General features: G+C 36.7%; 1 protein-coding gene and 1 pseudogene across 1 annotated transcript; both read left to right on the plus strand.

Annotated features, from left to right (window-relative positions):
* Positions 1–11,305: 11,305 nt before the first annotated feature.
* Positions 11,306–16,434, plus strand: LOC116859402 (annotated as a pseudogene).
* Positions 16,435–21,862: 5,428 nt separating this feature from the next.
* Positions 21,863–22,924, plus strand: LOC116859336 (olfactory receptor 4C15-like). The gene has a single exon (XM_032844556.1). The coding sequence runs from the start codon at positions 21,863–21,865 to the stop codon at positions 22,922–22,924; it is 1,062 nt and encodes a 353-aa protein (XP_032700447.1).
* Positions 22,925–27,947: the final 5,023 nt, after the last annotated feature.

The raw sequence follows: 27,947 nt of genomic DNA on the forward strand, positions 1-27,947 counted from the left end.
ATGCGACTTTTTTTTTTTTCTTCACCTATGGTAAAGTCAACAAGAGAATAGAAAATCTTAGGTAGATATATGTGGAGTGAGCAGTTGAGAAGTAAAAGAATGACTCCTGATTTTTCTTTATTTTAGCCCCATGAGTGTACCAAAGCAAAGACAGACACTAACAAAAGGAAGAGACTAATTCATAACCTCTATTTGTTTTTTTTTCCACAAAAAATAAACCAGAAATCTTGAAATTATTCTCAATTTGGTCTTTTAAAAAAAAATGTTCTTACAAGTTGCAGGGTTTTTTTGTTGTTGTTGTTGTTGTTTTGTTTGTTTTTTTACTATAAAGGAAACTTTTTTCTTTTTCCTTACCAAGACTTGAGCCATTTGAAGAAACAACAGTAAACATTGTTTTATTTAACTTCAACAAAAAGGCATATGATTAAGTTCTAAAAGTTTTGCTCTAGAGGTTTGATACCTACATTTATGTTACATGAACATTTTATTATTTGTCAGGCATATTCACCTCAGGTGATTTATCCATGTGCGACGTTGGTAATTCCAATATTACTGTCCTCATTTTACAGAAAAGCAAATAGATAATGAGAGAGGCTTACTAATTCACTTGCCTCAGGTGAAACATCTACAATTACAGGTAGAATATTCAAATCCAGGTCTTCCAGATTTCAGTCCTACTTTCTTTCAAATAAAACACAGTTGCCTAGAATATTCATGTCTACAGATAAGAAATTATTCTGCAGTGTTAATGATACCCTTTGTCCTTTAAGAAATATGGTGTCAAATTTGCTAAAGCCTTGCCTCACATGTAGAGACAGATTTAAGCAACAACGCTCCTCTGTGCACATGGGAAAGATCAGGTCATTCTCCATTATGACACAACACTTTATGAAACTCTGACTATAACACTCCAACCTGTGTTACTTCTCACAAATACCCCTTTCTCAAACTCACTTGTCACCTGGATCTATTTCTTAACTGACCATACAGTAATGCCAGAGCATGGTATACATTCTTGGGGGTGACTGTGTACCCTAATTTAAGTATGACTGTCTCAAATCACAAGACAGGGAAACTTTTCCCACAATGTCCAGGCATGGAAGATGATTTAACAGCACTTAGTTTATCAAAAATGATCATGTTTGCATGTGCTGGTGAGAATTAAACATTTCAACAGAATCCAGACAAAATAATGTGTGGTAAGGATAGGAAAAATATTGAGTAAGTATTATTTCTAGTTTAAGATAAAAGGGGGGTTTTGAAGAGGGAAGCTGGGGCCAACAATTGTGCCTTATGGGTAACTGATGTGAGAAGATGAAAAGAACACAGATTATAAATTGTCAACAGCAAACTTGGAGGGCATAAGAAGTGAAAGGTGAAATGTAAGACAGTCTGATGTTCTCAGTAGATGGAGTCTTGCTGATCTGTGAATAATTTTAATGAATGTTAAGATATTCCTTTGCAAAGGATCTCATCATCAAGATTCTCTCATGAATGCCGTCAAATGCCATCTGATTATTTCTCAGACTTAAAAGAAAATGGAAGTATATTTACCATGGAAAATTAATGAGATAAATAATATTTGGATCTGTTGTACACAGATACTTTGCTTTATATGGACTATAACTTTTTTGTTAATTTTTTTAAGAGAGAGAGTGCATGTGTGTGCATGCATGATTTGGGGAAGGGGCAGATGGAGAGGGAGATACTCTTAAGCAGGCTCCAACCAAGCATGGAGCAGCTTATATGGACTTCCAGTTCTGTGAAAATCTCAGGCTTTAAGTGGGGGAATGGTCTAACTCTTATTGAAGGCTATATCCATACTTTTTGATAGTGCTTTATATGCTTTATCTCTCTTAGTGTAATAAGTTTTAATATATAGATCTTTATGCCATTGATATAAAAAAATGAGACCGACTAAGGGTTAAGGAACAATAGCAAGTCTTTTAGACTCTGCCTTCTCTCCTCATCCCACTTCACAATAGTCTTTGCTAGCATGATATAGAAACACCCAAACATAGAGCTGTTCATTGGCTGCAATGTGAAGATTGTCCCTGAGGCATTCTATCCTTATTTTGTGGTTCACTTTCTTCTCTTCAGCTCTCCCATGAGCTCTGCTTCTCAGGTATTTGTACTTTCCTGATTCTTCTTGTGTCAGAGAAAAGTTGCTTGATGATCTGATTTTTACAGATGTAATTCCTGACATGGATATCATGTAAAGTGGGATGTAATGGGCTCAGGAATTACAATTGAAAAGGTCGCATTTGAAAGATAGTGACATATGGGTGAGAGATATTTGGAGGAAAAATAAACAACTCAATCGTTGAGGAGACTGACAGTCTGGGTATGAGGGTGGCACTAGGAAGACCTAACTGTCATTTCTATGGGGCTTTTTCTATTGCTAGTCTATAGTCTTAAAATTTATTACCTGAAAAATGATGGTTCCAAGGTCAGTTAAGTGTAGGAAATTCTTATTTCATTCATTCAAATAATTCTGTTGAGTGCTTACAGTGTCAGAGTGTTCTGGGGGCTTGGTATAAGGTGTTGAATAATACGAACAGAGGTTGTGTTTTTATGGAACTTACATTCCCATGAGGAGCAGGTGGTTAATAAGCAAGTTACTCATGAGTGAAAAATGTAATTGTGTTAGTAGTAAGTATGATGAACAACATTTTATTCAGGGGGCATTGCAGAAGAGAACAATTAGATATAGATGAGTGTGGTTGTTAGAAGCACAGCTAGAATTTTACTTATGCTCAAGTTTAATCACATTATTTCCCCTCACCCTTTTATTTTTATAAATAGGTTATCTAACACACAAATTTGCAGTGGGCACTGGGAACCATGCTGCAAATGTAGCATATTGATATTTTTCACTATTGAAGTTGGAAAAAGAATGAAGCCTATAACCCCAATTATTTCTAAATGGAACACATGTTATTTTGGAATACTAAATGTTATGGAGTGAGAAAGAATTGGGTCCTTATATTTTCTAGCTGAGGTACATTTTTTAATAACAGCAAGTCTTCTGCAGTTGGATATGACACAATTTTAATAATAGTCTTGAAAGATGAAGGTGACACCAGGCTAAGTGAGGACAATTTGGTCCCAGGACTTGCCTAGTATATTGACTTTTCTTTATCTATGTCATTAGGCAGATGGATTGCCCTATGGCCATTCTGTTATAAGAAGACAGCTTACTTGTGGAGCAGATAATTGAATGGTTAATGATAATGCCTAGATCTGGTGGTGTGTTTGTGGAGCATCAGCCTGGGCTGGATCCAGTGAAGCACTGCCCCTGGGATAAAAGGATCACTGCAGGGGTCAGATAAGAATTCACTTGTATGGTGATTAGCTCCTCAGTCAGTAGAGACCAGCCTCCAGGGCATACACTTGGAATGATGCAAGTCTGCACATTTTGAAATTCTGTGCCACTTGAAAATGTCACCATGCCCTCTTTTAGCTCAAATTCAGTATGTGAAGGAAAACTTCTCATTAATGATGTTTCTTCTAAGGTGTGAGTTGGAAACTGTTTACAAATTAAGCTCAAAATACAGCCAAATGGTGGGCAGAGTTCCATAAATTATTTGTAAATAGATTATCTGGCTCCCCCCACAAACATTTCCTATTTAGATGAAATTTGAATTCTTCTGCCATGTACAAGGTTTGTTTCCTATTTAAGTCCTTGGACAGTTAGAATATCTGTTTTATTTTTTTTTAATTTTTAATTTATTTTCAGCGTAACAGTATTCATTGTTTTTGCACCACACCCAGTGCTCTATGCAATCCGTGCCCTCTCCAATACCCACCACCTGGTTTCCCCAACCTCCCACCCCCCACCCTTCAAAACCCTCAGATTGTTTTTCAGAGTCCATAGTCTCTCATGTTTCACCTCCCCTTCCAATTTCTCTCAACTCCCTTCTCCTCTCTAACTCCCCTTGTCTTCCATGCTATTTGTTATGCTCCACAAATAAGTGAAAGCATATGATAATTGACTCTCTCTGCTTGACTTATTTCACTCAGCATAATCTCTTCCAGTCCTGTCCATGTTGATATAAAAGTTGGGCATTCATCCTTTCTGATGGAGGCATCATACTCCATAGTGTCTATGGACCACATCTTCCTTATCCATTCGTCTGTTGAAGGGCATCTTGGTTCTTTCCATAGTTTGGCTACCGTGGCCATTGCTGCTATAAACATTGGGGTACAGATGGCCCTTCTTTTCACTACATCTGTATCTTTGGGGTAAATACCCAGTAGTGCAATGGCAGGGTCATAGGGAAGCTCTATTTTTAATTTCTTGAGGAATCTCCACACTGTTCTCCAAAGTGGCTGCACCAACTTGCATTCCCACCAACAGTATAGGAGGGTTCCTCTTTCTCCACATCCTCCCCAACACATGTTGTTTCCTGTCTTGCTAATTTTGGCCATTCTAAGTGGTGTAAGGTGGTATCTCAATGTGGTTTTCATTTGAATCTCCCTGATGGCTAGTGATGATGAACATTTTTTCATGTGTCTGATAGCCATTTGTATGTCTTCATTGGAGAAGTGTCTGTTCATATCTTCTGCCCATTTTTTGATATGATCATCTGTTTTGTGTGTGTTGAGTTTGAGAAGTTCTTTATAGATCCTGGATATCAGCCTTTTGTCTGTACTGTCATTTGCAAATATCTTCTCCCATTCCGTGGGTTGCCTCTTTGTTTTCTTGACTGTTTCCTTTGCTGTGCAGAAGCTTTTGATTTTGATGAAGTCCCAAGTTCGCTTTTGTTTCCTTTGCCTTTGGAAACATATCTTGAAAGAAATTGCTCTGGCTGATATCGAAGAGGTTACTGCCTATATTCTCCTCTGTATATTTTTTTTCCTGTTTTGTCAAAGATTATTTGACCACAGAATATCTGTTTTAAATCTTTCTTTGAAAATCATTAGAACCTCTGACCCTATCAAAAAATTCCCATGAAGTGCTTAGATGATTTGTTTCCAAAGCAGGTCCTGATTTACTTGGATCTGCTAAGTTGAAACTCTAATAAGTAAAAACTTGTAGTTCTTTGTGTATGGTGTAAGAGAATGATTGAATTTCATTTTTCTGTACATAATTGTCCAATTATCCCAGCACCATTTATTGAAGAGACTGTTTTTTTCCCACTGTATATTTTTTCCCACTATTTTTCTCCCTCCTCTTCCTAAAAGCACATCCCTAAAATACAAACACACTCTTAGTTGTTAGCATGAGTTGTTAATCTCATGACCTGCATTAGGCAGACACTTAAATTTTGGTAATTTGCGAAGACAGATTTTAAATGCTTCTGCACGGAAAAGGAAACTCAACAAAACAAAGAGGCAACCCACAGAATGGGAGATCTTCTGAAATGACACTACAGACAAAGGGCTGATATCCAATACCTATAAAGAACTCCTCAAACGCAACACACACAAAACAGATAATCACTTCAAAAAATGGGCAGAAGATATGAACAAACGGTTCTCCAAAGAAAACATACAAATGGCTAACAGACAGATGGAAAAATGCTCATCATCATTAGCCATCACGGAGATTCAATTCAAAACCACATTAAGATACCACCTTACACGAGTTAGAATGGCCAAAATCAACAATACAAGAAACAACAAGTGCAGAAAGGATGTGGAGAAAGGGGAACCCTCTTATACTGTTGGTGGAAATGCATGTTGGTACAGCCACTTTGGAAAAGAGTGTGGAGATTCCTTAAGGAAATAAAAATAGAGCTACCCTGTGACCCTTCAATTGGACTACTGGGTATTTACCCCAAAGATAATGATGTAGTGAAAAGAAGGGCCATCTGTACCCCAATGTTCATAGCAGCAATGGCCACAGTAGCCAAACTGTGGAAAGAACCAAGATGCCCTTCAATAGACAAATGGATAAAGATGATATGGTCCATATATACAATGGAGTATGATGCCTCCATCAGAAAGGATGAATGCACAACTTTTGTATCAACATGGATGGGACTGGAGGCGATTATGCTGAGTGAAATAAGTCAAGCAGAGAGAGTCAATTATCATATAGTTTCACTACTTGTGAAGCATAAGGAATAACACAGAGGACCTTGGGAGATAGAGAGAAATGAGTTGGGGTAAATTAGAGGGGGAGACAAACCATGAGAGACTGTGGACTCTTAGAAACAAACTGAGGGTTCTGGAGGGGAGGAGGTGGGGGATTGTGTGAGCCAGGTGGTGGGTATTAAGGAGGGCACATATTGCATGGAACACTGGGTGTTGTGTGGAAGAAAAAAAAAAGAAAAAGAAAATCTAAAAAAAACAAACAAACACTATTGATGAGAATGAAAGATTCTTCAAGATTTTTTACAGAATCCATCAAAGTTCATCATTTACATATTTTGGATTTGATGTTGATATTTCTAGGAATTTTCTAGGGCAGAAATATTCAAACCAGTCAGTAAAAATTTCTGTGAAGTGATATGCATTGCATCGTTGTGCTTAAGGAGAATGCTATAAAAAAGCATAAATGTCAAGCAAAAATGTACCAGTTTAATGAATCATGGTACAACCATAAAGGAGAATAATCTGTAGAAATTAAAATGTAGGAAAATCTATAACTGCTGACAAATAACGTCCATACAAAGTATTGAAGTTCCATGAATATTATTATTTTAGGTACATGTATATAGAGTAAAATACATAAGTGATTGTATGCATTCAATATACGTAAACATACAGAGGGACATCTGAAAAGCATGCCCTAAACTGTCAGTAGAGGGTCAGTAGAGCTTATGGTTGGGAGTGGTCCTTCCCTTTTAAATTTTCTACCACTCCATCTGCCCACACAAAATATTTCCCAAGGGGATATGGTCTCCCTCTTGTAATTTATAAAAATTAAAGTGAGCATTTAGGAGAAGCATATGTATACATCTAATAAAATCTCAAAGCATTTACTAGAAGCATATGTAAAACATTGAGGCCAAGGCAATGGATTTGTTTTAAAATAGTTTATGGTCAGTATCCTTCTCCTCATTCTAGGAAAAGAGATGGAAATGCTGATCTTTACATTTATAAAATCATTTAATCTTTACACTACCTTCCCATTTTTTAGAAAATAAAACTGAGGCACAGAGATGTTATCTGGCCTATTCTATGTTCTCAGAAGTGAGAAGTGAGTGTAGTGTGGAAAATCAGGAGTTTAATATAGATCCGTAAGATTATAGCTCTTACGACCTGTTCCCAGTTGAACTCTAGACCAGCTAGGTTTACCTACTCAAAGCACCTTTAACAAGGGTGAGTAGGGGTGTATGTGACTAAGTTTTAGGAGATACCACTAAAGCATTCAATACATATTTGAACTACAATTTATGTTAATATCTTGTCACATTTTAATCTTTGTAAATATGAATACCTACACTGTAATGTTAGGAGCTTATGATGTTTAATACGACAACTCTGAAAAAAGCAACTGAGATTTAAAGAGAATGTGTAACTTCCAGTTAATTACATCCCTGGAAGGTTCAGAATGAGGGCTTGTGTGATGTCAGAGTCCATGTATTTTGACTATGAATATTATGTTTTCCTTCCTTCATGCCTTGCTCATGCTGTTCCCCTTCTTGTTTACTTTCAACATCATAAATTTAGAATTTGCTAAATTCTTATGTCAAGCTTTAGCTCATTTCATCTTCTTTGGAATCTGTGGAGCATACAGATAATTTTCCTGTTGGACATTATATCACACACTTATTGTTTCAGGAGTTCTTATTCTGTCTCCATCTTTATGGATAGAGAACTTTCTGTATCCCTCATACTCTTGGAGATGCTGTAGAATGGAAATATGCACTGTCTAGGTAATAATTAGACACTGAATAAATGTAATTCTTCACTTTTTATGAACAGTTTTTTTAGCAATGGTATTTCACAGGATCACTGGGAAAAGAAGGCATTATTATAAAGCAGATCTGAAGGAAGTGATTCAACACTTCACTGGAAGTCCAAGGTATGACTCTGCTCTTGGGTTTGGTTAAAGCATGTCTAGGAGTAGGAAAGAGAGAGCTGAAAGATGGTAAACAGGATATGTGGATATGTGAGCCTGGATGCTGGAGGAATAGCAGCCAGGCTCTGACAATGGCAATCTCTCATTTCTGGACGCAGGATCTGCACCACCATTGCCTGGGGCCCAAGGTTCAATGCTGCCTCCCTCGGCTGAATTCAGTTTTGTGGGTTTAATTAAATTTAATTAAATGACCTGTGGGTACACAGCACAGCATTAGAAATTTGTGAAAATAGAATAAATTAACTATTCTTAAGCATCCACATAAGGAGACAGAACCAACCTGAAATTAAAAAATGACTAGGAAGACAATTGAATTATTGCTGATATGCACCCTATATGTTTATTATAACAAATATCCAGGATGGTAGTGGTGAAAGGGGCACTGGGGAGGAAGTAAGGATTTCTTGACAACAGGTGGCATAGGCAGAGGCAGGAGGAAGTCAGGAGTTTAGAGGAATAGAAAATAAACATGAATATTTGGTTAGTGTTTCCAAACATTCTCACGCAGGTACTTCCTTATGCTCATGAAAGTATTGTGAGGCAGGGTGTATAATTCTTAGAGAGGCTATAAAAGATGATGGTTAGTAGCTTGTGCTATGAATTTGTTCACATACTCACCCAAAATGCACAAGTTCTCCAAGCATTACCCACTGCATCAGAGAATCAAAATAATACCAATTCATATCTCATAAGTCTTTTGGGGGACTTAAGGGAGGAAATCATGACTCTTTAAGCATGGTACCCTCAAATAATAACTCCATGACACATGCTAACATTAAAGGCTATTACACTAATTTATTTTTTGCAGGATTGAAGATTATATTAAGTCAGTAAGTATCATAAGTGGGACAGAGAGTGAAGTCTGCTTGCTCAGAACCCATGGCCTCTCCCACTCTACTAAACAATCTGAGATGTGCGTTCTGGTAGCAAGCAATGGACTTGACAGCTGTGGGAGGGAGACATACAAAAAGTAAAATGAGGCTGATTACTCTGGGCAAAGTCTTTTTTATTTTTCTAAAACCAATGGTAAGGAGCTTAATTCCCATGTGTTTTTTTTTTTGTTTGTTTGTTTATTTGTTTCTTTTTCTTTTCTTTTCTTTTTTTTTGGTTGTTTGTTTGTTTATTATGTTATGTTAGTAACCATACAGTACTTCATTGGTTTTTGATGTATTGTTCTATGATTCATTGTTTGTGTATAAACACCCAGTTATCATTGTAATACATTACCTCATTTATATCCATCACTATGGGCAAAGTCTTTAATGTCAGATTGAGGTATGTGTTAGTGGTCAAAATAAGAACTTTGATGAATTTATAGATTTTTAAAACTGAAAGGGTATTATTATCTATTCTAGGGTATTATGCTTTAAAATAACTTAAGTCCTAAGATGGCTCAAAGAACATCTTATTTGAAAGTGCAGGTAGGCCTGGACTGTTGTCTTTGAGAGGGACAGAGTCCCTGAGCTGGCTTTGTTGAACCCCTAGAATGCCACTCATCTAGCATAAATGCACCCTCTCCAGATGAGGAAATGGAGGCCCAGAGTGGTGAGCAATGTCACAACACATCCTAGGAGTTACAGGAACAATTTGAAATAAAACCCAGTTATCCTGATTCTGAGACTTTTTACTTCATTAGAGCTACTAAAGGACTTTCGAAGTTTTGGGGTTGGAGATTGGGGTTATCCCATATTGTAGATTGCAAACATTGTCCTGGAAACTATGTACATTGTTTATAAAAGGAATAATAGGAAGAATGTGTCCTTGGGAATTTGGAGGAGTCTTGGAGCACCTTGTTTTAAATACCCTCTTAAAGCAGTGTCCTCTAGTGTATTCCCACCAAGTGACCGACAGCCTCTGCCTAAGGATTCATGGCCAGTAGAAGTTAGCCACTGGAGCAGTGCTTTCACTGTGTCATTTGGCTATAGGGACAGTTGTATTTAGCTGATTGAGACCACTGTTTACTCGTTCAGGACTCTAATGTCATAGTTAAGAGTTTGTGTCTCAAAATGAGGTTACATGGATTCCTAATTCCCACTCATTTTAGAGAAGATGCTCAATGTCTCCAAACATCAGTTTCCTCATCGTCCTCAAGAAGGAATTTGTGATAGCACCCTCCTCATGTGATATGAAAAATAATTGTCATAGTGCGTGTAGCAGACCAAGTACCTTGCTGGTACATAATGAGTAAAAATAAATGAGTTGTTTTATTGATATTTTAATTATTCTTTAGAGTCCTTTGTTTCTTCTGGAGTACTCCTTTACAGAGAAACATGGAGAGAATGATTTATACTGATTTATACTGTGCAGGGATGGATCTGGGTCTTCCTAGAGGCAAAGTCTTATTTTCTTTTATCATCATATCTGGAAAATTATTAGAGTCTTAGAACCTTACTTAGTTAAAGGTTATAGCTTTTAGTTTCAGGATTGGATAATAAATGTAATTAGAACATGTTTTTTATCATAGACTTGTCACCAAATCTGTTCAGTTTTACTCTATAGAATTTGTTTAGTAAAATAAACACAGGAAGCATAAATCACTCACTGGATTGTGTGATACTGAAATTATATCATGAAGCACATGTCTCTATCATGTTGAGCACTTGATAAGATCTTAAGAGAAGCAGTATAGCTTGCTATTAGTATTTGATTTTGATCCAGGAAAAGCTGATTTGAATTTGATTTCAGTGTTTTCTAGCTATGGGAACTAATGTCATTGTTTTCTACCATTTTAAGCCTGCATAATGTATCTGTGAAATGAAGAAAATGTCTCACAGGGAATTCCGCTGTCTGAGACATAGTAGGGGCTCATTGAATATTTGCAATATTTAATAATAATCTAATTTGAGAAGAAGAAATGTACATGGAAAGCATATCATTTTTACTAAGTGGGGAGTCCATAGGATATGTTCTGGCTTGTAGGCAGTTCGATTAGTTCATTCTATGTATTTAATAAGTATATGGAGAAAGTGAATGAGGATTTATATCAAATGTTCCAAGTTCTTGGCTCTTGGGTTTATCCAGTGATAAATGAATATCAGCTTTCTAGCTTGAGGTTACCAACAGCCAAAGGTTGAGAGAAGGGCTTGTATGTAGGTGATTTATTCTGGAAAACAAAATGGAGGTAGTGAATGAAGAGAGTGTAACAGGGAAGAAAGGAAAATTAATCCAAGATTGTGTTAAGTTGGTTATCATTTATTCACCGGCTCTAGCTTATAATGATCTAGGATTTCCTTAAAGCATATTAATCCCTTCATATTTCCAGGTATGACCATGTTCCAGAATGATGAAGCAGAATTTTCCATGTGTCTCAAGAAGCCAATATTGGGACAGAAAGCAAGAGGATGTACTAGGAAACAGAAGTGTTGTTAGGATGGAGCTGTTGTCAGGATGGAGCTGTTGTCAGGATATACTGCTAGCTAGCAGCTGGTTGCTGTATCAGTGGCTGGTGAAAAAAAAAAATAGGTCAAAGGGTATGAGACACAGTGTAAAAATTGTCCAACACACTTAGTGATTACTAATTAAAAATAATATTCTTTTGTAGATTTTCTATCACAAAGTGCTATGCTTATATTAGCCCATACTAAGTAGAGAACCCAAACAATGTGACTGAATTCATTCTCTTTTTTTAAAATTTAATTTTACTTTTTCAGTGTTCCAAGATTCATTCTTTATGTACCACACCCAGTGCTCCATGCAATAGCGCCCTCCTTAAAACCCACCACCAGTCTCACCTAACCCCATACCACCCCCTACCCCCTCCCTTCCAGTACACTCAGTTTGTTTTTCAGAGTCCACAGTCTTCCATGGTTTGTCTCCTCCTCCGGTTTACCCCAACTCACTTCTCTCCAACTCCCAATGTCCTCTGTGTTGTTCCTTATGCTCTACAAGTAAGTGAAACCATATGATACTTGACTGCCTCTGTTTGATTTATTTCACTCAGCATAATCTCCTCCAGTCCCATCCATGTTGATACAAAAGTTGGCTATTCATCCTTTCTGATGGAGGCGCAATACTCCATTGTATATATGATCCATATATTCTTTACCCATTCATCTGTTGAAGGACATCTTGGCTCTTTCCATAGTTTGGTGATTGTGGCCATTGCTGCTTTGAACATTGGGGTACATATGACCCTTCTTTTCAGTACATCAGTATCCTTGCGGTAAATACCCAGTAGTCCAATTGCAGAGTTGTAGGGTAGCTCTATTTTTAATTTCTTAAGGAATCTCCACACTGATTTCCAAAGTGACTGCAACAACTTGCATTCCCACCAACAGTGTAAGAGGGTTCCCTTTCTCCATATCCTCTCCAAAACTGTTGTTTCTTGTCTTATTAATTTTGGCCATTCTAACTGGTGTAAGGTGGTACCTCAATGTGGTTTTGATTTGAATTTCCATGACGGCTAATGATGATGAACATTTTTTCATGTGTCTATTAGCCATTTGCATGTTTTCTTTGGAGAAGTGTCTGTTCATGTCTTTCGTCCATTTTTTGACGTGATTATCTGTTTTGTGTGTGTTGAGTTTGAGGAGTTCTTTGTAGATCTTGTATATCAACTCTTGGGAATTACAGATAACCCAGAGTTGCAGAAAATGCTCTCTGCTGTGTTCCTAACCATGTATGTGTCCACAGATTTGGAAAACTTACTCATTGTGGTAACCGTGATCACAAGTCAGATCACCTATGTATTTTTTCCTTACTTCTTTATACCTCATGGATGCCATGTACTCTTTTATCATTGCCCCCCAAGATGATTGTGGACCCTCTCTCCAAGAGCACTACCATCTCATTAGAAGGCTGCCTGACTGAGCTATTTGCAGAGCATTTCTTTGGTGGTGTGGGGATCATCCTTCTCATCATGATGGCCTATGACTTCTATGTGGCCATCTGTAAGCCCCTGCACTACACGACCATCACAAGCTCTTGCATGTGCTGTCTGCTTCTTGGAGGTGCCTGGGTGGGAGGAGCTCTCCACGCAGTAATACAGCTCCTCTTCATGTATCAAATACCCTCCTGTGGTCCCAATGTCATTGATCACTTTATGTGTGATTTGTTTCCTTTGTTGAAACTGGCCTGCATGGACACCCACACGCTGTGTCCCTTAGTCATCCTCAAGAGTGGGGTAATGTGTGTGACCATTTTCCTTATCTTCATCACTTCCTATGTGGTCAACCTCTGCTCCCTGAGTTCTTACAGCTCTGGAGGGTGGTGCAAAGCCCTCTCCACCTGTGGCTCCCACCTCACTGTGGTCATCTTGTTCTTTTTGCTATACATTTTTCTGTGTGTGCGGCCTGTGGCCACTTACCCCAAAGACAAGGCAATGGCTGTGTCCTTTACCATTGTTGCACCCATGTTAAATCCATTTATCTATATCCTGAAGGGTGCTGAGGTAAAAAAATGTCATGAGGGAACTGGTAAAATGAGGGACCCTTGGCATCATTGGGTTACATGTTAAGGACAGATATTCCCTACAAGAGAACAATGAAGTCCCACCAGTCCCATTTATTCCAAGCCATTGAGCACACAGCAGCCAATGGCATCTTTTAAGTGTACAAATCAGGTTAAGATATTATAATCATGTTATTTACTACCTGTCTAGTACGTGTTGTGCTCCATTCCTTTTTTTTTTTTATAATACGCTGGCCACTCTTTTTCCTTTCCTTTCCTTTTTTTTTTTACTTTTTTTTTTTTTTAATAATTCAAATCTGGTTGTCAATAATTCAGGTACTGGTTCAGGGCTTTTGTTTGTTCTTACTCTGCTTGCTGCTGGGCTTCTCTTTCTCAGAGCCACTGCTTAGCTGGCTAATCTCATTCTTTTTTCTTTCCATTTTAACCTCCTTGAGGTGAAGCTTCCACCTCTTTAAACAAGTCTCTCCTGATGTCTTTTCCTGGTCATTCCCCTTAGTTACTCTTTGCCTCTTCATTCCTGAATTCATTTTACATGTCTTCATTTTGCCTCATGTCAAAAAAGAAGAAAAAGCCTGTGGCAGCATAAGTAATTTATTGTTAGTAAAAAATTTAGGATTATATTTTTTTCTGTTTTAATTATTAATTAAAGAACTCGAAAGATCATAATGATATTCCTAACCTTAAATATTTATAATCTGTTTGGGAATTTTCCTAGTGTCAAAAGTAGGTCCAGAACTCCATCTTCTATTACATAGGTAAGAGCTATTATCATCATTTGTGCTGAAATTATTACCTGTCAGTTCAATTTCATAAATTTCTTCTCTTATTTGTTCTATAGGATCCCCAAATTAATTCACATTATAGAGCTTTATTCATTAAACATATTCCTTAGGGATTCAATGCCCAAGTTCTTGACACTAACATTTGAAACAAATTTTGATCTTAATACTTTTTATTTATTTATTTTTTTGAGATCAAAGTTTTAAAATTTATTTTATTTATTTATTTTATTAATGTAGAATGTATAATTCATTTCAGGGGTACAGGTCTGTGATTCATCAGTCTTAGACAATTCACAGCACTCACCATAGCACATACCCTCCCCAGTGTCCATCACTCAGCCAACCCATCTCTCCCACTCCCCTCCCCTCCAGCAACCCTCAGTTGTTTCCTGAGATTAAGAGTCTCCTGAGGTTTGTCTACCTCTCTGGCCTCATTCTGTTCCACTTTTCCTTCCCTTGCCCCATGATCCTCTGTCTTATCTCTCAAATTCCTCATATCATTGAGAGCATGTGATAATTATCTTTTTCTAATTGACTTCTTTCACTTAGCACAAGAGCCTCTAGATGATCTTACTACCTTTTTATAGGACTTGCTGTTACTAATATTAGCTTATAAATTATATGATTATCTCTATATTAGAATTTAAAAATTCAATACTATTCATGATACAAAGGCATAGCAAAATAAAGTAAAATGCTGCCTTAGTTTGTAGAAGAATATCTGCCTAAAAAGCTATTGCAAGCATCAGATTTATGGAGAAACATTAGATGAACTGAGAAAAATTAAGCCATCAGAAGAACATTTCCATAGTCATGACTATCTATCAATCTACCAGCATCTGTTCAAATACATACTACCTTCCTACCTTCTCCAATAAACACACTACCTTGCTCCTATCCAAAGGCAACCAATCTCTTTATAATATGATTTCTGAGTCTCACTTTCTTATCATTTACATGAATGCATCTCTTATTTCATCTATGTTTCCCTTACTAATGGATCATTTGCTTCAGCAAAGAAGCAGTCTGTCATTTCTTTTATTTATTTATTTATTTATTTCATTTCTTTTATTTTTAAAATGAAAATTTCCCTTGATCTTATTTCCTTTATCAGCCACCATTTTCTATGATGAATTAATAATATCCTTCCACCAGAATGACAAAGTGTATTTTCACTGAAATTGATGAACTGATTCTAAAATTTGTATGTATGTGTAGCTATGTTTAAACAGCCTTGGCAATAAAACAAGTGTGAGCAATAAAAGAGCTAGGGGACAGGATCTTCTACATACCAGAACATACCGTAAAGATCTGCTTTGTAAACATTTTGCTGTAGGCCTGTTAATAAAGAACTTTAAAGAGTGGAAGAAATGGCCCAGAGATTAAGCCATCTATCTTTGGAAACGTGGTATAAATTTTGTAAATTAATAAATGATAAAGGCAGAATTTTAAATCTGAGGGAATAATGGTTTATTGAATTAATTCTGGGAGGGCAAATTGCTATTTATCTGCCTCTACTCGATACCCCCATTTCATACATTTCTTTGTGCTTGTCTCTGTCTCTGTCCTCTCTCATTTTTGATTTATAAAGTTGTTTTTTTAAAGCTTCAACTAATATTTACACAAATATTTATCAAATATTATATTGTTACATTATCTGTCTCATCCCATCTTCACACTATTATTTCAGTGTTATACCACTCATTTCCTCTAATAGAATCAAATAATTAGTGATGAAGAAAACAGGGCATGGGATAAAGTGGAAGATGCCAAGTGTGGTTTGAAGTAGGGTCCAGAGTTCCAGGATTAATTGCTGGAGTCCTGCTGTTGAGTCATGTGTTTAGAAGATCATCTTCTCTAGGAATGTGGACTGGGTCAGATGGTTCTTCTGGTCAGGGAAATTCTCTAAAATTTCAGTTAAAAGAAAATAATGCTTGTTCCTTAGTACCACAGGTGAAAAACACTTGTCCCTTAATACCACAGGTAGATAACAGCTGTCCCTCAATATCACAGGTGAAGGTACTTCTGCATGTTCACATTTCTGATGAATCACCTCAATTCTGCTACTTTTTGTCATATGTGAATAGACATAAAAATAGGATACAAGAGTGTGTAGAACAACAGGCTCCTGCATATGGACCCTCTCTAAAGGGACATCGTGAGCGAAGTCTACGTTTCCCTCAAGCTTCAATTCCTCAAGCTACCTAGATTCAGAGTAAGCAGACCTGCCATTCCTTCTCTTTAAAAAAAATGGAAAAGAGAAAAATTCCTTTAATCTTAAAAAATTCTGTACTTTAGTTTTAAAGTGATGGCATATATAGCTTAAGCACTGAGGAATAAAAAAGTAGATTTTAGATTAGTCTATACATTTTTGCACATTACTCATAAAATGTGTTAATCGTTAACAAGCACCTGTTGCTACTCCACTCCCAACACATTACAGGTCCTTGTGGATTGATTTTGTACTTCATCCCAGGACTCAGCTCTTGTATTTGGTAAGCACATGGACATTTTGCCTTAATGCTGCACAGAGGTATTGTATTCCATCCCAATGCACAGTTTTCTATTCCTGAATATGAAGGGAATGGAAAGTGTCTTTAAATAGAAACCCAGGAGAATTTGGAAAAATAAAAAAAAAGTAGAAACTTTAATTGGTTGGAGACATAAAAGATTTGCAAATACTTGATCAAATCAAACCACAGGAAACTGTGTCTTGAAAAATCATACTGATGGGAAATTGCCAAACCCTGAGGAGAACTGAGAAACAATTCTACAGGGTCATGTCCTCTCAGGGATAATTCTTTAAATTGCAGCTGGAAATCAAGGAGGAAACTTTTGCTTCTTTACTTTTTTCCTGGAGACCATGTTGAAGATTGATAAGTAGTGGGGAGCATTCTCTGCCTTGTCAGCCAGAGTTACTCTTTCTCTCCCTCTTACATGTACAAGTAAGACTTGGAAACACACTTCAAATTTTGGGTAGCCTTTGAAGGGCTTTTCTGTGCAGTATAGGAGATTGCCATCACCAGAATTTTCAAGAAACTGACAAATGGTAAGATTTATAATGCACATTTTGCATTTTCAGGGAGGACTTTAAAGTGTAATGTAGTACTTAAAAAAGTGCTGTTGTTGAACTACTAAGTTTAATGCAAGCATGAGTCTATCACTTAGCTGTGTACCTTGGGCAAGCTACATAACTTTTTCACTGTGAATCTTCATTTTTAATCTAGATTATATATGAAAAGTCTCAAAGGATTTGGAAACAAAGTAATTTATGTGGCATTCACAGGACAGCACTTGACACAATAATATGTGCTCAATAAATAGCTGCTTTTAAAATGCAAACATTTTTTAGAGGGTTAGCAGTACCCAATACAGGGGTGCCTGGGTGGCTCAGTGGATTAAAGCCTCTGCCTTCGGCTCAGGTCATGATCTCAGGGTCCTGGGATAGAGCCCCGTATTGGGCTGTCTGCTCTGTAAGGAGCCTGCTTCCTCCTCTCTGTCTGCCTCTCTGCCTACTTGTGATCTCTATCTGTCAAGTAAATAAATAAATAAAATCTTAAAAAAAGGAGTACCTAATGCATTACAACTAATAAAATTAGAACTTATTTAGTTTTTCATCTTCAAGTTAAATCCAAATGATGATGAAATGTAGCATTTACCTATTTTGGTCCTAGTCATGTAATCCTATTTTTTTTATTCTTTCTGATTATATTCTCATATATAATTCATCTTCTAATGCCTTCCTTATCCTGATATTTTAGGTTAAGAGGTGCATTTTTTTGAGTCTGCAAGGAATACTGAAGCATTATCAGGCAAATTTAAGTGCTGTTTACTATTTACAGAGTTATATATAATACAGAACTCTATAGTCCCACAACAAATCCCTAACAAATGGCACAGGGAAGGACATTAAGAGTTAAGGACATTAAGAGTTAAGGACATTAAGGACATTAAGGAAGTATCTTATTGAAATCAAAGAGCAGAGGTTTCTGATTTTAAATATGTCCACTTATTTTTATCTAAGTACTTGATGCCAAAAATAACATTACATTTCTGTCTCAGAATCTTTCAAGAATATTTAAGTAGCTGAATCTCTGCACCGCTTTGGTATAGTTGTTGGGGTTTGTCTCTCTTAAAGTGAGATAAATCTCTAAGACAACAGAAAAAAGAATGCTCAAGCATCCCTCAGGAAGACACAGGTGGAAACAGAGAACACTTTTTATTTTATTTTTTTTTCAAATTCCAGACACAGTAAGAGTATAAAATAGTAAAAATATAAAACATTTAGTGGAATCAGCAGAGCACTATTGATAAAAGAGAAAGGGAACCCAGATTGTAGAGAATAGAATATGCTTCATTAGAAAGATAAAGAATAAATTTTTTTTTTATTGCTGAAGAAAATAATGATCCCAAGTCAGAAATAGAGTGGATTGTAGGATTTTAGGGAGAATCATTAAGAATGGAGTTTTAATCTACTCTTTTAATTTGTACTAACTATATTTTTAAAATACATGCAAATATGTCACATGCACTAATTTAGTTTGAAATATAATTGCAAAATTCTACTTATAATGGTGACCTTACTATTAATTCCTCAAGTAGTTTCTGTTTTTTGTTTTTGTTTTTGTTGTTGTTTTTATTTTTGTAATGTCCTCCTCCACAGAACTAATGGGTATAAGCAAGATGTCAGAGAGAGAATTCAGGAGAGAAATCATAAAGTGAATACGTAGACTTGAAAAAATTATCAGTGACAATATAGAATCTCTCAGGGCAGAAATGAGATCTAATTTGGCCAGACTAAAAAATGCTATGAATGAGTTGCAGTATAAAATGAATACTCTAACAGCCTGGGTAAATGAAACAAAAAAGGAATCAGTGATCTAGAAGATAAGCTGATGGAAAAGATGGAAGTTGAGGAAAACAGAGATAGGCATCTAGAAGCACATGAAGAAAGGGTTGAAGAGATTAACGAAGACATTAAACGTTCCAATGTCAGAATTCTTGGGATTCTCATATAGTTTTAAAAATATACTTGAAAGTTGAAACAGGAATTTCTATTATTTTCAGAATGATTGATGCAAGAATTAGTTTTGTGCCAAAATGAATGGGAAGGAAATAGTGGGCAAAGCAATGAGTGGGGAGGCAAAATTCCCCAGGTCACAGCCCAGGAGATGGTCCACAATTCCATTTACAGACACGAGGGTCCTTGAGCAATCTCTGGTGTACCTCCAGTGTACTGAAGAGTACAGCTATTGAAAAGGATAGACCTTTGAATCTTTGGGAAAGTTTGGGCCTTGATACATCTATTTATGAAAAGCTTATAATAGTTTAACATTTTTAGTTTAAGAAGCTATGTTATGTTATTATGTTAGTTCCACCTACACAAATTAATTATACTGGACATTTGATAAAATGATTCTCAAGTCCCCTCTCCTTTTTTCTGAACAGCTAAGTTGATGGAAAATGATGGTGCTGTGGATTCAAAGATTTTTTAGGGATGTCTGGGTGATCCATTGGTTTAATTATCTGACTGTTGCTTTCCGCTAAGGTGGTTGATCTCAGTGTCTTGAGATCATGCTCTGCCTCCAACACTGCATTCAACAGAGTCTGCTTCAGATTCTCTCTCCCTCTCCCTCTGCCCCTCCTGCTCATACTCTCTCTCTAGAATATATAAATCATCTTAAAAAAAGTAAACTTGATTTTTAATTTTAAATTCATACAGTTCTTTTTTATTACTAAATAATTTAAATTTTGCTTTATTCACTCACTTCCTTTTTATCTTATATTCTATTTTAAAAATTTTTATTTATTTTTAAATTTCTTTTCAGTGTTCCACAATTCATTGTGTATGCTGTTCTGTCTAGATACTTATTGAAATCTTCACATATTGATTTTAAGGTTATTTTAACACGTCTGTAAAAATGGGCAGAGTTACTATACATTTGTTGCTTTTCTCATTTTACATATTATAAAAATCCTTCACCATTCATGTCCTCACATTACTAATTAGTGTTTTACTGACTGCATCAGATGCTATCAATCTGTCATAGTCTGAATTATAGAAGATCTTCCTATTGTTGACCACATTAGATATTTCTAAATTTTAATTATTATAAATGACACAACATCATCTTCCATTATAAAAGTTATACCACCCTATTTAACTTTTAGAATATCTTTGTGGTAGGATTTCCTACTATGAGGAATACAAATATGTTTATTCTGGAAATAATGCAAAAGCATTTTCTGAATGATTACATGAGTGAAGCAGTTTCACTGCAATTTTAGAATTAGTATATTTTTAAAAACCATGATTTAACAACCTGAGGGTTTTGAAGAGGTGGGGGGGTGGGAGGTTGGGGGAACCAGGTGGTGGGTATTAGAGAGGGCACGGATTGCATGGAGCACTGGGTGTGGTACAAAAACAATGAATACTGTTATGCTGAAAATAAATTAAAAAATGATTAAAAAATAAAAAAGTAATAAAGTCATCACAATAAAAAAATAAAAAAATATGATTTAAAATTTAAAAAAACATATTTTACCTTATGATGGATTAAAATTTCCAGCTCACTTTGTGTGTGTAGAGACTGGGTAATCAAAATCCCAAACTGTTGCCAATTTTTATCTGTGAGTAATTGGGGCATTATCTTCTGATTCTGCACTCATTTGTTCTGTGTCTTTCATCAAAGGGACTCATCCAAACATGAACAAGGGTATCAGAAGGCTTGAACCTTTACAGGTGGATGGAGAATCGAAAGGCCAACCTGTTTTGCATTCTTGCAAGAAAAGGAAAATTCTTGTTCCTTTCTGTTGACACAGTGAGAAGGACTTGGGTGTTAGAACTGAAGTTTTTTTATTAACACCCCAGATCTAGCATGTGTTCTGAACGTTATCTTTGTATGCATGAGTTTCCTACCAGTAAAATAAAGATAAGACCTAACATGGACTGTATCCTAGGCATTAGACCCAGAACATTTTTTTTTTTGTATTATTTAACTTAGTCAACATGGCAACACTCTGATATAGGTTTTTTTTTTTCTTCTAAATTCCAGTTCTTATTTTAAAATGATGAAAGACAAACAAACAATTCAACACATGGATACTTGTTCTGTATTTGTACGCAGCTTTCCCATGTATCTTTCTCTTTTGTAAGGAATGAATGAACTCATCTTAAAGGCCAAGTTCATTTCAGATGTTTAAAGAAATATTTGGAGAGTAGCCATGATTTGCAAGTGCCTCTTAACATGAATGTTATTCTTCTGTTTGCAGATCATGCAAACTCCTAGCAAGGATAACATGCAAATGCCCTCTGCTCCTATTCTGTGCGCGTGGGTGGACATGATGACTCCAGTGTCATGCTCCTTTCCTTAGAACCCTTCTCAACAGTTCACTCCAGGAAGCCACTGCTAAGTGACTAGAGTTGGTAATTGAGATAAACTATTTCTCCACATGTGGATACTTCCTTTGCCCCTTATTGTAGCTCTGGCTATTTTAAAGTATTTAATAATAATATTTAATAATATTTAAAAATAGTATTTTTCTCCTCAATTCTTCCTGACCTCCCAATAGCACCTTCAACAAATTTTGAATTTTGTGTTCTTAGTGATGCTAGAAATACAGAAGATAATTTTTCATGTGGATGCACCAACTTCTTAATGACTACTGTATCACATTGCACTGTCTGAAACACATTTTTCTTTCTCATAATTGTAGACTCTACATGTTTCTTCTGGCAGCTTTGAGCTTTCCCTTGGAAATCATGCAAAACCAAAGCTTTGTAACTGAGTTTGTCCTTCTGGGGTTTTCACAGAATCCTAATGTTCAGAAAATAGTATTTGTTGTGTTTTTGTTTGGCTACATTGCAACTGTCGGGGGCAACTTGCTAATTGTGGTGACCATCAGAAGCAGCCCAGCACTCCTTGGCTCCCCCATGTACTTCTTCTTGGCTTTCCTGTCCTTCCTGGATGCCTGCTTCTCTACTGTCATTGCCCCCAAGATGATTGTGGACTCCTTCTATGAGAGGAAAACCATCTCTTTTGGAGGTTGCATGACCCAGCTCTTTGCCGAACACTTCTTTGCTGGGGTGGAGGTGATTGTCCTCACAGCCATGGCCTATGACCGCTATGTGGCCATCTGTAAGCCCCTACACTACACAACCATCATGAACTGGAGGCTCTGTGGTATTCTGATGGGTGTAGCCTGGACAGGGGGTTTTCTGCATTCGATGATACAAATTCTCTTTACTTTCCAGCTGCCCTTCTGTGGCCCCAATGTCATTGATCACTTCATGTGTGATTTGTACCCATTACTGGAGCTTGCCTGCACTGACACTCACATCTTTGGCCTTTTGGTGGTTGCCAACAGTGGGTCTATCTGCATCATAATATTCTCTTTGTTGCTTGTCTCCTATGTTGTCATCTTGCTCTCTTTGAGAACCCATAGTCCTGACGGGCAGTGGAAAGCTCTTTCCACCTGTGGATCTCATATTGCTATTGTGGTTTTGTTCTTTGTCCCTTGCATATTTGTGTATGCACGACCTCCATCTGCTTTCTCCTTTGACAAAATGGTGGCTATATTTTACACCATCCTAACTCCTTTGCTCAATCCTTTGATTTACACTTTTAGGAATAGGGAAATGAGAAATGCCATAAAGAAAGTATGGAACAGACTGATGGTGGTTTGTAGTGACAAATGAAATATTAAAGTTTTAAAAAATTGTGAAGAATAAAAGTCAAATTTTTGAGACAAAAGCTTTGTGTTTTTGGACCTCTTTAATAGATGCTTATATAATGAAAACAAAAATAAAAACACGACCCAGAAATATGGGGCTATGAAAATATTTTCACCCTTAGATCAGTTATCAACTCTAATTTGGTAATTCAGTATCTTCATAGTAAATTAAAAGGAGTTGGAGATTATGTTTTCTTAAAATCTAAGATTCAATAAAAAATTATAAATAGAAATTACCCTTCAGGACTCTTGCCACTCATCCCATGATTTGGTAAATTTGTAAGGAATGAAAAAAATATATCTGAGAGATTAGAAACAGAAACGTACACTATTTCAAGTGAGAAGAAGCTTATGTGTAGGATACTGATCTTTGTGATTGATGAAGACAACAGGCATGATTCAAGAATGGAAGAGATCAAGCATTCTCAGAAACTGAGCAATAGGATCCCTACATCATATGACTATGTTCTGAAAAAGAGGAACTCACACCTTGGATTTCATGACCCCACTTCCCCATCTACTCTTATTTATTTATTTTTAAAAAAAAATTTTCTAGAAAGTTATTACTTTCTGATATGCAGATATAATTTAATTTTCCTATTTTTAGTTTTTTGTCAGCCTCCTCTCATGGACTGTAAACTCTAGGTGAGCAAGGGAATTTTTTTTTCCTGTTTTTGTTTCATGATATATCATGATGTATCATATCTTTTACATTAATACACTAAGGTGTCATGTTTGGCAAAGGAGTGTAGTTATTACAGATATTAAATCTTGAAAATGATAATATATTATTATTGTGTGTGTATATATGTATGTGTGTGTGTATATATATATTCATATATGTGATATACATATATATATTCAAATAGAAAATAAAGATGTTGTTCTCTATGCACTTTCTTATTCTTCATTCTCTGTCCATTCTTTCATTGTGTACAAAAACATATCTTGCTCTCAGTGATCTGAGTTTTAATCGTAAAGTATTTCTGATCACATTAATATAATTTATTCCCTCATATTTTCACGGTGTTAGTTGGGTTTATCTAGCCAGAATTTCTGAGTTATTCATTGGAAACCTTCCCTTGTAAGATGCAACTTTAAATGAACAGTTTAAATCAGGGCCCTGATTGATGCTAAGTTGAAGACAGAGTTGGCTCAAACTAGGACAAACCTCAGTTGGCATTTGTTCTATTTCCACACAGCTTCCATGATTGAATGAGCATAGTCAAGTGAATTCAGGAAATCCTGGAATTGCTTTGACAGAACCTGGAATCCAGATGTCATCCAGTCTTTTGGTGTACAAGAAATTTAATGAGTGCTAAAGGTCATTTGACTCAGAGATTGAAGAAGTTTCAAGAGATTGTTGACTCACCTTCTTGCCTTTGGCCACTTCAGGATATTCTTGCAAACTACCCTCCAAAATTTTCCCACCAGAATGGAGAGCTTAATAATTCCTTCAAAAGTAAGAAGTTCATTTAGGACTTTTGGACTGGGAAGTTTAATGCAGGGGCTTGTTCATGGTCAGTTATTGTTTTCCAGGCCAAGAAATCCTATGACATTACTGTGCACATCATATGAACATAAAAGATTTAGACTTGTACTTAAGAGATGTGGATTTAAGGCTCAGTTCTGTTACCAATTAGCTGTGGGAACTTTGTGGGGTATTTCACTTCTCTGGTTCTCAGTTTCTCATGTTTAAGTAAGATTAATAAAAACAAATGAATATTTCTTCTGTGCTTTCTCTGAGCCAGGGATTCATTATTTTCTATGTTAAATATTTTAAGATTTACAGAAGCATTTTAAAGGTAGGTCTTCATATTCCCATTCAATTGATGGAGAAGCTGAGTTCTAAGATCCTAAGTGACACACCAAAAACCTTCCTCAGGATTCTTCCAGTCCATTTGTGATAAAAGAGACCAGGTTTTGTGGTGTGATTTTTTCTGACATTTCTTTGAAATACCAGGGCTTGATGGTTGCTACTAAGCCTTTCAGCAAGATGGCAAGGCATTGTGCTTTCTTTTGTGCGATCCTCTCACCTCCATGCCTGTCTCCACATTCTGTCCTTCCCCTGTACCCTGCATGACTCAGCTCATCCCCATCGAAGGTGCCTAGCAGATAGTGACACACTTGATAGTTGATATTTGGACCAAATATCCAGAGTGCTGGGTAATAACATGATTTGCTACATGAAAAGTAATTTTTAATGCAATCTATATCATCTTAAGTAGGTTATAACCATTCACAAACAACTTTCTCTCTGGTAGTTGGAAGGGCATGTATCTTTTATAAAATATTTTATTTATTTACACATTTATTTATTCATTTATTTATTTGAGAAGGAGGAGAGAGAGAGCAAGCAGGGAGAGGAGTAGAGGGAGATGAACAAAGAAACTCTGATGAGTGCAGAACAAGACACAGGGCTGGATCTCATGACCCTGAGATGATGACTTGAACCATTATCAGGAGTCAGAGACTTAACTGACTGAGCCACCCAGGCACCCCAGGAAGGGCACATATATTTAAAAAGAAAAAGAAAATACAGAAGACAATACACAAGACATGTATTCAAAAATTCTTTCTTTCTTTCTTTCTTTCTTTCTTTCTTTCTTTCTTTCTTTCTTTCTTTCTTTTTCTTTCTTGCTTTCTGCTTTCTGCTTTCTGCTTTCCTGTCTTCCTCTATACATTGACTTAGGAACATAGGTAAGATTAGGAATGGGGGAACTGAACATAATATTAAAAATTAAGAAATAATGGGGATGCCTGGGTGGCTGAGTCAGTTGAGTGTCTGATCTTGATTGTAGCTTAGGTCATGATCTCATGAGATTGAGCCCTGTGTCGGGCTTCACACTGGGCATGGAACCTGTTTGAGATTTTCTCTCTCACTCTGCCCCTCCCCTCACAACTCCTGTGCACTCTTTCTCTCTAAAAAGATGAAGGAAGGAAGGAAGGAAGAAAGGCAGGGAGGCAGGCAAAAGAAAGAAAGAAAGAAAGAAAGAAAGAAAGAAAGAAAGACTGGAAAATGTTATCAGTTGACTTTTCCTAAGAGAAAATTGGAAATTAAAGAAGGTGAAAAACTTGCTTAACATCACATAGAAGATATTGGTGGGGCCAGGACACATGTCTGTCTACCAGACATACTTCATCTATCTAAGTCTTTAACTGGTTTCAACAACTTTCAGGCTTCTAGAAGAGATGAGTTTAAGCAAAGCCTATGGAGAAGAAAGCAGAGTTTTCTCTCCTGCAATTCACAGTGAGTTGAAACTAACTAATTGGCCCCAAAGCATGTGTTTGCCCATGGACGATCTGAACAAGTTAACACATTGGACATCCTTTGGGACTGGGTTGGGAGTAATGGTTTTCCTGGGGTTCCTGAGGCTGGACGCCTGCCTTAGGCATTTGTAAACCTGGGTGAGAATTGCCATAAATATGCAGTGCTGTGGAATAAATCAGTTACTTCATGTGTTTTCCAAAAGAGCAACTCTGGGAAGAGAAGTGGCTTCAGAAGAATTTATCTCTCAGAGTGCAGGGATAAAGTTCCTCCACAAAGTTTTGAGGAACTGAATTAATAAATTTCTCTTTTTCACGAACATCTCCCCTGCTCCAATCTAGGCCTTGTTTTTGTCTGACTTAGTGCTTCTGGGGAGGAACTGTGTGATGTAAGGCCACATGCAGAGTCCCCTTTTCTGCATAAACTCTCTACAACCCATCACTTCTTATGATAAAACCAGTGATAAACCTCAGTGAAGTACAGTTTGTATGTTTTATTCAAGCTTCATATAATTCACCTTCTAAGTAAATTGAAGTTGAAGATACAAAAAAATTTATTCTATTGGAAGTCATCTATTTCCTCATAAGCAAAGAGGTAAGTTTTTCAGTCTGTCTGAGATCATTTCTTCACATTGCCTTGTCAAGACTGAGCTGATGGAATCTATACTCAGAGTGTCTTCTAACAAATAATGAAGTTCCTGGACACTATTTCCACCCATGACGGGCTGAAATGGCCCAGGGTTCCCAAGCCTTTCCTAGCCTCATAAGAAGGCTTTACTACCTTTCAAATAATCTATGCTTAATGCAGGGGTGGGGTAGAGCAGGAAACTTCAGCATGGCATTGTGGCCAACTTGGCAGAAGTTTCTATCTTGAGGAGTCCCCTGATTTGAAAAGTTTTAGGTCAGTGGTGATGTTTCTGAGATGGAATATAAGGTAGGAGTGCATTTTCTATACTCTTGGGTTTTTAAGACCTTTTTTAACCCCTTGTTTATGACGCACAACTACAACTTTTGTCTGATTTGGGGGTGAGAGATCACGGGGTGGGTCAGGAGGAAAGAAGCTGAACTCTCCAATGAAAACTTGGGTCAAATAACCCTCTCCACCATTTTTTTGCTCACCTCCCTTCTTTTGTGTCTTATTCCCTAACTCTTCAATGCCTGGTGTCTGTTCACTTCCAGTCTCCTCTTTCCTGCTCTGACTGTATTCTGTATTTCCCTGTCTTCCTCTTCACCATTATTCATTTGGGCATCTAATTTTCCATTTATCTCACCATGCAGTTTACAGAACCTGATTTTTGGAGTCAGGACCAGGAGTTAAGGTATCAGTTGGCATCCTCTGATGGCTCAGGATTTGTCTTCTCTTGGATGCAATCTACGTGATGATAGATTTGTTGTTTCATATGCTGCAATGGCTGAATGCTATAGAAAGAAAATGTTATCTAGTAGCATCCGTTCTAGTTCTAGCCTGACTGTACTGTACTCAGTGAAAATTTCTTGATCACAGGTGAAACTCTGCATGCAGATTTCTCTGTGCATAAAGCAAGAGGCCACAACCACCTTGCAAGAAAACATGCAGGTCAAATGAAATAACAAAAGAGGAATGTTGTTTAAATGATGTTTGAAGATTATAGAGCAAGAATAATATATAATCTAGAATTGCCTTATTGAATTGTGATATATATATATATATATATATATATATATATATATATATATATATA

The sequence above is a fragment of the Lontra canadensis genome, unplaced genomic scaffold, assembly GCF_010015895.1.
Source record: "Lontra canadensis isolate GAN:19392208 unplaced genomic scaffold, GSC_riverotter_1.0 scaffold154, whole genome shotgun sequence".
In the NCBI taxonomy this organism is placed as follows: domain Eukaryota; kingdom Metazoa; phylum Chordata; class Mammalia; order Carnivora; family Mustelidae; genus Lontra; species Lontra canadensis.